General features: G+C 38.8%; 1 protein-coding gene across 2 annotated transcripts; it reads right to left on the bottom strand.

Annotated features, from left to right (window-relative positions):
* Positions 1–317: 317 nt before the first annotated feature.
* Positions 318–10,682, bottom strand: tmem125a (transmembrane protein 125a). Of its 2 annotated transcripts, XM_079628021.1 has the most exons (3): positions 10,639–10,682; positions 10,175–10,522; positions 318–1,670 (listed from the first exon to the last, which is right to left on the bottom strand). In XM_079628021.1, exon 3 carries the CDS (start codon positions 1,604–1,606, stop codon positions 935–937), a length of 672 nt encoding a protein of 223 aa, XP_079484147.1. In that variant the 5' UTR covers positions 1,607–1,670; positions 10,175–10,522; positions 10,639–10,682; the 3' UTR covers positions 318–934. The 2 variants fall into 2 exon arrangements, with proteins under 2 accessions (XP_079484147.1, XP_079484146.1); XM_079628020.1 differs by having other exon boundaries at positions 10,175–10,682.

Raw genomic sequence — 10,682 nt, 5'->3', positions numbered from 1 at the left:
CTTAAGATATTTTTAAATACCTTAATATTTTGATATTTTGGTTATAAATATAGCCTACTGACATTCATATAATGTGGCTTAGGTGTTTCTGAATTTAATGTTGCTGCAAGCTTTTCTGAAGTATTTCTCTAAAGTTGTCTAGACGGCAGAGCCTGAATGTTTGTTTATTATGCGTACAAATTGAAATAGATTTCCACTAAATGGCTACAACCTACCATCTGTTTATCTCCATCTGCATGTGAATGTTTTTCATAAGCCCTTCAGAACAAAATACCAATAATTTGCATCAAAGTGTAAATCAACCTCATTTCTACAATCAAAATAGCACTCTCTTTTTTTTTTTTGGTAAAAAAATAAAAAAAAAGATAAGAAAATTGCTCACATCCTCCAGATTGACATTCTGATCTTTTATTTGATCCATAGCTTCGCCTGCACAGGTTGTAGTGTAAAATCACAGGCATGCAAAATGACAGCCGGTCGATTCACGCTCACACACACACACACACACACACTGAAGACATCTCCAGATGGACAATCACTTGGTATGCTCACCTTTGCCCGCATAAATGAAGCCATCACGGATACACACACATAATAATGTAGTCGTCCAATAGCATTGAAAAGAAAGCAGCATGTTTTACCTAAAATCATTTAATTAAAGATCAAACTTTAGATTTGATTGTTTTTGTGCTTTTTCAGTACTTTTAACTGTACTTTATTGGAGTGAAGCATATAAAAGATGAATGTTTGTGCTTAAACCCTCAAAGGTTTACTGTCTGAAACCTTGAGCCAAAATGTAAATCAGTTTGTTTGTGAAATGCAATTGTAAATGTCACATGTGATTTGTGCCTTAGTTTAATAAGTGCAAAGTTTCTTTGAGAGCATTTTAGTTCCTGTTCAGTAAAAGAATGGCGTATTTATTTTGTAGCCACGGTTATATCAGATGAGCCAGACTCGAAGCAGTCTCTCTTCTCCTTTCCTGCAGCTGGCCTGAAATGATGAAGATCCCCACTGTCCTCTCCCACCGTCTCTGTCCCGGCCCGGTCCTCTCTAAGAGAAAAACCACTGCGGCATAAATGCTGACCACTAACACTGTGAAACTCCCACCCGCCAGCATCACCACCCCAGATATAAACATGTCATTCAGCGCCTTGCCGGGTTTGGGCATGTGGTAGGCCAAGGCCACGTCTAGGAGCACAGCTCCACAGATGAGCAGAGAGATTCCGGTGATCAACATGATGAGGACATCAGATAAACCGCCGCTTTTTAGCATGTTGATCCGGCGCCTGCTGCGCACGCAGTTCATGTCCTGGACAGCGGAGCTCAGCAACTGCTTGAGGAGGACGGCCAAAGCGAGAAGGCAAAGAGTGGTTCCGGCGCCCAGCCGCCACTCACTGGAAAGACTGGTGGTGGTGGAAAGGAGGCCTACGCCACCCAGGCCGCAGCCTAAGATCAAGGCCACTGAGGCGCAGTAGCATAATAAGGATTTGCGTGGCTCATTGAACCACCAGAGCTCCACCTGCTCCTCCAGGAGGTTCTGTTGGATGCGAGCCGGGTCAGGATGGGGGTGGTCCCTCGGAGGGGAATAGTCCTCCAGCTCTGACATGATGTTTGCTGCTAATGGTGCTCAGGACAGGTCCCAACTGTGAAAGGACACCTGCCTAGAGTTCCTGGAGAAAACAAGTTTGAAATTAGGTAAGAAGATGCCCCGTGTACAGTTGACAAAACATGAAAAAAAAAAATCCTGTTCAATTCACAATAAGAAATTCACAGTGACAATGATTCAGGCATTATGTAAATTATTTTTTTTGGCCTGTATATTTCACAGTTCATAACTGAATATTTAATTATCATTGATAAACCTGAATTTCTACCTTAAAATAGTACATACTGATAACCACCATGAAAAAAATCAAGTAGTAAAATAGAAGGGCATATGATAAAATTAAAGGTTGTCAAAATGCGATCAGGGAAGCACATATCAATAAAAAAAATATATATATATATGCAAGCAATAAGGTATGAGAGGCTATGCTGTATCGTGAATAAGTCACGGCTGAAGAGCGTTGTTAGGCACGACGCGAAGCAATACACACACACATATACATATATTTTAATACAAATATTAAAGCCAAAAAATATGTATTTAACTTTCATGAAGTAAAATCATTAAAAGCCTTCCTTCCGCTGGAAAAAATAGTCCCTGACCGAATGAATAAATGAATGAATAATTTTTACTGCATTAAATTATATTTAACCAATTAACAGGTTTTTACTTTAGCATTATTGCATTCCATTCAAAATGTTTTTTTGTTTTTTTTTGTACATATTTTTTTATACATAATTGTAAAATAAATCCTCTGTGACTGGACTGAAATCATTATCAAAGATTTAAAACAAATTAGGTTCCTTCGTTCCACTTGCCTTGGAAATCTGAGGGGTCACATGCAGTCAAAAGCACCAGACAGAACAAGGGAATTGAGGTATGTTAAACTGCACATCCTTCTCCCCACTCCCCAAAATATGCAAACTTTTACAAAATGTTGCATAATAATGTAAATTATTCAGAGTGTGGTTTCAAAACACCATTCTGGAGTCAGACCAAGCTGCTTAATGATTAAAGATTATTTATAAAGATTTTCTTAAAATCAATTTATGTAGTCAAACAATGAAAACCAGGTTTAATTTAAACACTCATGTTTAGTCTAAAGCCTATTAATGTGCCTGGGGACGACCATGAGGTGGAGAGAGAATAAAGATTTAAAGTAGTTAGAGAAGACAATTTCCCTCCTGCTCAGGGGCTCAAGCCTTAATTCCTTTACAAATGGCCTGTCTCTGTGGTCCCAGTGACCCTCAAGGTTGCAGGACAGACAGCTTGTCTTTACAATCCTGTAAGTGGCTTTGCCTTCACAGTCCGCACTGCTGCACCAGCAAACTACATTGCATACATTATAACCACGGACCAAGACAAACTCCATTTCTCTTTATCCAGGACCAGTGTCATTATTCTGCACTGTTTGTTCAAAGTCAGTCTATTCCCACATGTGAAGCCGTAGGGGTTGTGTACATGTACGTTTGTGAAGCTTTGATAATTAAGTCCCTGTGGAGTCTCATATCACTGACATACTGCTTCCCTGTGACTGAGGTGAGGCATGAAGAGGGAAAAGTAAAACAAGAAAGCCCATGAAAACAAAAACACCAAAGTCCAAAATTACAATGATTGTCAGAGATAAATCACCTAAAATTAAAATTCTGTCATCATATACTCTCAGGTCATTCCAAATCCATATGGATCCTTGTTTGGAATTTTAAAAAAAGAGTCACTTTTTTTAAATCCATTATAAATAGGGATTATGAAATAATCATAAAAGTATAACGAAAGTGGTAGATAAGACCTGTGTGTTATATTGTGTCTAAATCTTATGTGTGAAAAACAGACCAAAGATTAATTCAGTAACTTAAAATCCTGTCTTGGCTCTTCTTGAAACGTGAATGAATCGCTCTTTTAAGTCAAGATCTTTTCAAAGAATATGTTGATCCAGTTCACAAAACCAGTCTGAATGATTTGTACATTAATCAAATTCATCCACTTCTTGAGTTCAACTCACTGATTCCTTCCATGTTTATCTTCACTGGAGGAGAAGATTATCAGTGAGAAACAACTTAAATTTGGGTCTGTTTTACACACAAAGTTATAGTCATTAGAAGTAGGAAGACTTTGAATATAGTCAAATGGACCACTTTATCATGCTTTTATGGAGTTTTTGAAAGTCAAAATTAAAAATAATTGTTATTGTTTCTTTTACTGCTGCCCAAAAAGCAAAAATGACATCAAACACAGCACTGAATTTGTACAATGTCTGCATTCCCAGTTGTTATAGACATATGACAGTTAAACTTGCATACTTTATGAAAGCTCTTCAATCCTAGGTAGACTCAGTCTTTTGAATCTTGGATGAGTGCCTTATGTTACAGTAGAAGTGTACTCACCCTAAAGAATTATAAAGTATCTCAATGAGAATGTGGCAGTTTACCATTCACTGGTGCGTTCGCTTTCAGTCATTTCCCCAACGGAGTGCGGGGAGAGAAAGGATAGCAAGGAAATTTTCCTCACCTCAAAATCACCTCAGGGTTGGGACTTGCTTATTATTTGTGTCCTTCACCTTAGCTTATACTTTAAAAAAACATTTCTAATAATATACTGACTTTCGGTTTTGATTTGCAGCGGCTCCTTGGAAAGTTTTCCTCTTTAGTTTTGTGATGTCACTGACAGGTGCAGTCCAGACTCCAGAGTATATTTATAAGATTGGCCGCATGAACACAACCAGGGTGACCAGAAAACTGATGCAAGATGCAATTGTTAGTTTTGATTTGTAATTATTATTAGTCAGATTCCTTTAGGCTGACATGGTATTGATGGAAAAACCTTCTAAATGGCTGATCTGTCAGTGTAGTGGCCTTGGGGCTGGACAGCCGTCAGACTTAGCCCTCAATTTTAAAAACAGTCCACAGTCAGTTTGCCTGCAAGGTCTCTCTGAGGTTATTTCATAGGCAAAATGTCCCTAGCTGTCAATGCATGAGCGATCCACAAACCAGGACAGAGGTGTTCAGCTTTAGTAGCCTCCTGACAGTGTTCCTCCTCCTCTTTCTTGGCTCATGTTGCTGTTGGCTATTGAGGTTTGGTGGTTTTCTTGAAGATTTAGAGCAAACAGCATCTTTCCCGACAGGTGTGAATGCTAAGCATTGTGGCAGGCCAAGCGCACTATTCATTCTCTAGTCAAGCGGTACACTGTTGTATCTCTGACTGCAAGTCTCTGATGTATCTGCTAAAGAAGCGTTCATAAAGCAGGCTCTTGTCTTGTCTCCGGTCACCATACAACAGCTGATGCCTTGTCTAGCATACTCTTCTCTGCCTGGTTGCTAGACAAAAACAATGGAGCAAGTCTCCGTGTCCTTCTCCAGGCCAGGAGGAAACAGGTCACTATCTGTGTGGAGACAAAAGAAGCAAAGAATGCCAGCTTGATGGGAAGGGGATGTGTAAAGGATATGCAGTATGTCTAATTCATCAAAAGCAAATTGCTTTTGATTGTTAAGGGAGGAAACTGCTGTGAAGATCTGAGCAGGGGTGGAACTTGCCTTTTCCATATGGGGGTAACAGAACAATCTTTGCGATAAGGTGGAACTGAATGGAAAATGTCCAAAAAACCTTCATGAAATAGGCCTATATATTTTTTCCGTAGCTACTGTATGTCTGCTAACTTTATCCATTGAAAGCTCAGTATATATTAGCTCCTATGGAAGCACCATTTTCAGGCCTCATACAGTTAGTGCACACTCGCCACGATGGTTGTTCCAAAAAGAAGGGAATTTAATTATGTTGCCTTCTAAGATACATCAAATAAACCACATTCAAAGTCAACACTGCATGTGTCCTTCACGGAGTTATCAATCCCATAATACACTGCAACAAGTTCAGTGAAAAAAACAAAACCAAGATGGTGGATGAAGTGAGAGAAATGTTAGCTCCATCCGAATAAGCATACTTCCCCTACTATATACCCAGCAAATAAAAATAAAGTTTCAAAGAACTTTATGCAAACATTCCCATTAAGTTTTGAAAATGATACTTCTGAATGTTCTCAGAATGTTTAAAATGCAGAGTTTTAAATATTAGCTGCATCTGAATATCCATACTTCCCTACTATATACCCAGCTAACAAAAATACTGTACAGTATGTTCAAAGAACTCTAAAGGCCAACTCACACTGCACAGACAAAAGCCAACAAACAAGTTGGCAGTTGGATTTAAAATTTGATGCAATAACTGTCATGTTCACACTGCCCCAACATACAATGATTGACAGTGGTCAGTCAGGTGAAAACAAACTCTCTCTGACCAACGGCAACAGACGCCGACAGGGGTGATCAGATAAAACCCAACAAACGTGTTTGTTGGTGTTTGTCTCTGCGGTGTGAATTGGCTTTTAATTTCACTCATTAGTATTAAATATTATGTTGTTCCATACCTGAAAAGGAGGGAATGAATCACACAATATTTGGCATACGATTTGGGTTCTGGAGGGCCAAGAGTTGGTTAATGTTATGCTTCTTGCAACCCCTCTCTCCTTGCTTAATCCACATTTTATCAGCCTGCACACATGGCTCAAGTTACTGTCAGGCATAACCTCAGGAACAAACCGCAAACAGCAGCTGGCCTAGACCCTGCCTTTAAAGCTGTATAAACCACCCTTGATTTTTCACCCCTAATCTCTTATTTCAACTGAGAAATCCTCACTACTTCTCTGTTTCCGACTCAATTTCAGTATCTTATCTGTCTCTTTTTTTCATACAGTATGTTGCACTGCCGTTCTGGTGGCTGGGGAGGGATAGCCTTTTTGAAAAGCACAGCTCTGGCTCCCAGTGCTCTTTCTTCTCATCATAAAAGTTAACATATGCCATGTACCTTATTCCATCATTTCACTTCAAGACTCAGTGGTGTCATTACATCCTCTTTTTCCATCAGTACACTTTCCCTAAAGAACACTGCTTCATTCCAACCCTTCACTGCAGTTTACCGCCATGTTCGTTGAAGGAAACAGAACACAAAATGACATTATAAAGACAGATTACTCAATCTTACTCTACACAAAATCTCAATGTTCTCTATGTATGATTAACTCAACAACAATAGACCTGGTATGGGTTTTATGGGTGTGTAATAGCGTAGAAACAACATGAGTCATAAAGACTGGAATACAATACACGATTTTTGCCCCAATTTGCAGTTTGGACACGTCAATGCTACTTGCCAAAAGTCAGAGCCAGTATGCAGATTTTGGGTAGTCTAAAGTCTTGAATACAGTACACGAGTTTTAAAATTGGAAAAGTTTTCAAAACACTCGGCATATACACTAGCGACTTTGTAAAAGGTTACAGAGAAAAACTGTGCATCATAGACTAAACAACTGAGGATCACACACTCAGACTTTCAGCTCACACAGAAACATGCGCCTCGGTTCAACCCCCAAACCGGCTCAAAATATCAAACATGTTTGATATCCTCAGAGTGGATGGAAACTAAAGTCTGAAGCTAAAAAATTGGAGTCTGTGCCCATCATACACCTCTATTTTAATGCGAAATCTGTCAACTCCGACTGGCTAAAATCTGCACAGACTGGCTCTAACTTTAAGCATCAAGCATTGACTCTTCTGGACTGTAAATCAGGGCAATAATCTGTGCAAAAATCATCTAGTGTATTCCAGCCAAAAGTTGATTTTACAGAAAATGCAAACTTTAGCTTCAGACTGTGATTCCATCCAGTCAGAGGATATCATACTTGTTTCATATTTTGAGCCAATTTCATAACACACATTGTTTTAATTTGTCATCCATCTCCAAGCAACAAGGCACATGTTTCTGCATAATTTTTTTGTGTTCAACACAACGTGAAAGTCTGGTAGTGTGTGATCCTCAAACGTTTTTCACTGTAATCATTTACAAAGTCAGCAACTCCTAGTGTTTACAAATCGGTTCAGATTTTACAAGTCATGTAGTGTATTCCAGGCTTAAGGGTGCTATTTTGTCTGGTAAGGTTCTGTATTCACTGCTGTTTGGTGCTTGATTTTCCTGTTTTGGGCACAGCTGCAATATTAAGCACTAATTAAATCACCAATTAACAGGCCCGTCCACCCAGCTCCACACTGCTGACAGGGAAAAACGTTCACCTCTCTTCCCGCCTTCCTCTCTCCCTTTCATTCTCAAAACAGTGACAGCATCCATAATGTTCAGTTATGGCCTCTAGGACAGTAAAAATGTGAGCATAGTCCATAATGCAATACAAAAAGGACAACTATTCAACTTGGCCACTGAGCTCCACTCTGTGACCTGACCTCCATCTGTGACATAGACACCAGCCGGGTTAAGACACCTGGACCTACTCTTTCACTCTTTAGGGGTATGGTTTCATTCTCACTGGCTGTCTCTGTGCGTGTCACAGAATATTCTGGAATATACACTCTCGGGATGTTTGGATGTTGCTGAGTGCTGTCATAGACCTGTCGTTTTTAAAGATCTGTACGATCTCTGAGGAAAGGATGGCGAGGAAGGAGCCTAGAGTGTGTTGGTTTGCTTGGCATCTGGAAGCATAACTTTGAGATTCCTTTCTTTCTCTGCAGATACACATGTCACAAAATCTCTATTTTAACTCAAAATATGGATGTTCATCCTTTATTTAAAACAAAATGTACTGGAAAATAATGATATCAGATGGTGTTACCATGATGGAACTGAAAGAACATAGACCTATTCATCTGCCATTATATTTACAAGACATCCCTTAATACTTCAAAGAATGGCAAACTAATACGATGGAACATTTGGTACTTTTCTAGAATTATTTGACATGTTTGTTTGTGCTACTTTCTTATTTGTCCTATTTTGTCATGTATTTTACCGGATGACTATAATATGTCATTGTATGTGCATGCTCAACAATCAAGTCACAATAAAACAATAAAATGTCATAAATGTAATTTTATTTTCTATCCATGACATGCCATTTTGTTAACACCTCCAGTGTAGCCGATACATCACATTAACAAAGCTTGAATGGTAGAAAGAGCATAACCATGATTAATTACTCTCTTTTTCTCCCTAAACTATTACCCTGTCACTGTAAAGCACTGTTCACACTCTGCATAGAAAGGGCAATGTGCAAAAATAATTTGCTTCACTTTTATTTTATGATACAGAACAATTTTAACTATACAGGTGGGAGACATTACCTTTCTTTCTCTATAGGCTGTTATGTAGAACTGTTACAGTTCTGCAGCTCCTCTTTAGTATTTTGCTCTCACTTAACTCGTATTAGTTACTCTTTAAAGCACAATGTTCTTAAAATGGACACTATAATGTCCACAATAAGCATTATCTGATCATTCTATTCCTCATTCCAAATGTCTAATACTGGACAAAACTGTTTTCGATTATACAGTATATGTTGCCTGCCAGTTTCTGGTGTTCTTCTACACAACTCAGAACAAATTGAGTGAAGATTTATTTTGCTCAGCTCAGAAATAAAATCAGAAATGGCAGCATGTGAGGAATGACACTCCACACTTCTGTAACTAAATATATATGTAGTTTGCGTATTTGTCTAAAATAATCAATTAATTACTTTTATAAGATGTGAGAAAAAAAAAAGAAATGGCATGTATACTGGAAGTTTGTTTACATAACTGCAAAATAACTAGCCTTAAGTGCGTGACCTGCTCCAGGAAATAAATGTTGTTAATTAGTATTACTCACAAATGTTCTCAAGTAGCTAATTTGATTATAATGTAAAAAAAATTTTTATTAATTAGCCTATAAGAGACAAGTTTAATAATTATTAATATTTTATCTGATAAAGCTGATGCAGTATATACAGAATTTTTTTAAAAATCATGTAGGACTGTTGAAAGCACCGGTGATTATTCATATATTTACATTTCATTTATCAGGATAATATATTTTGTGTGTTTAAGTCCATATATCCAGTCTATGGGTGAACAGTTAATTACAGTCCTAGTGATGTTTAGGACTGATAAACTGATATTCTGTATAATAGCTCTGGGACGCTTTACTGTTTTTATTACTCAGCTTGACTAAGTTTGAGGCATCTGGGTGACATGAAATTGGGAACTATTTTCCTTGGCAGAAAAAAAACATGTGTGAACTAAATGGCCAAATTTTGCCTATATTAAACACTCCAATCTCAGTCCTACTGTAATAATATCAGCACAACATGTCCATATTGAGTACGGCACTCTTGCTTGTGCGATATTGGTTAATTTATTAGGCAGTATGATTCCCTGTCACATAAATTTTTTTGTGTGTGTGCTATTTTACATGCAGCATTTAACAATTTTTAATAAACATTGTGTTTGCCATCTCAGTGTAGGCTATAGATGCTATAAACAGATTCGATTATCAACCCTTCATGAGTTGGTTTACAAAATGTCCTTTTGCACATGTTGAGACGAATTTCCAGAAGTGAAAGTCCTAAAACTCCAGTACAAAGTGTTCTGCGTTGCTTTATCAAGGTGTGAATCCTCTTTTCTGTCTAATGCATAACAAATACATTTCTATTGAAACCTAAAAGTGTACGAGGGCGTAAAACGCTTCCGTTCTTACCTGCGATGCGCTGGCAGGCAGCACACCATCCCGAACCACATCAGCCACAAATATACACAGCAAGAAATATACACAGCCGGTCCGTCTGGAGAGGGGAAACGCGCTCAGCTAGAAGAGACGTCAAGTTTAATGTAAGTCTCGCACAGTAATCCCGACCATATCAGGTTGTCATTGCGAATGGCGGTGCAGGTGCACTGCTCGTTCAGCCCGGACTTTTGCCCTCCGCTCGGAGGAGTGGTCTCTCCTCTCATTGCTACTCTGATCGCGGAGCTTGTAGTTCAGCTGGGGGAGTGTGTGTGTGACCTCGCCGCTCCCCTCCAGTGGGACACCTGCAGCGATAAGAAGCGTCTGGTCCAAAGTTCTGACGTTAAATGACGCCAATTGGAAACACCAAACAATTTTCTGTATGTTTGTTCGTGCTGCGTCGCGTTTCAAGCACTATATGCGCGACAAAACGCGCTTACCTGGAAATCGTCGCGGAGTTACCTGCTCTGTTTGCTGTTTAACC

This window comes from Phoxinus phoxinus, assembly GCF_949152265.1.
Source record: "Phoxinus phoxinus genome assembly, chromosome: 11".
Lineage (NCBI taxonomy): Eukaryota > Metazoa > Chordata > Actinopteri > Cypriniformes > Leuciscidae > Phoxinus > Phoxinus phoxinus.
Note: the sequence above shows the minus strand (reverse complement) of the source record. Positions and strands in the feature narration are given on the sequence as shown.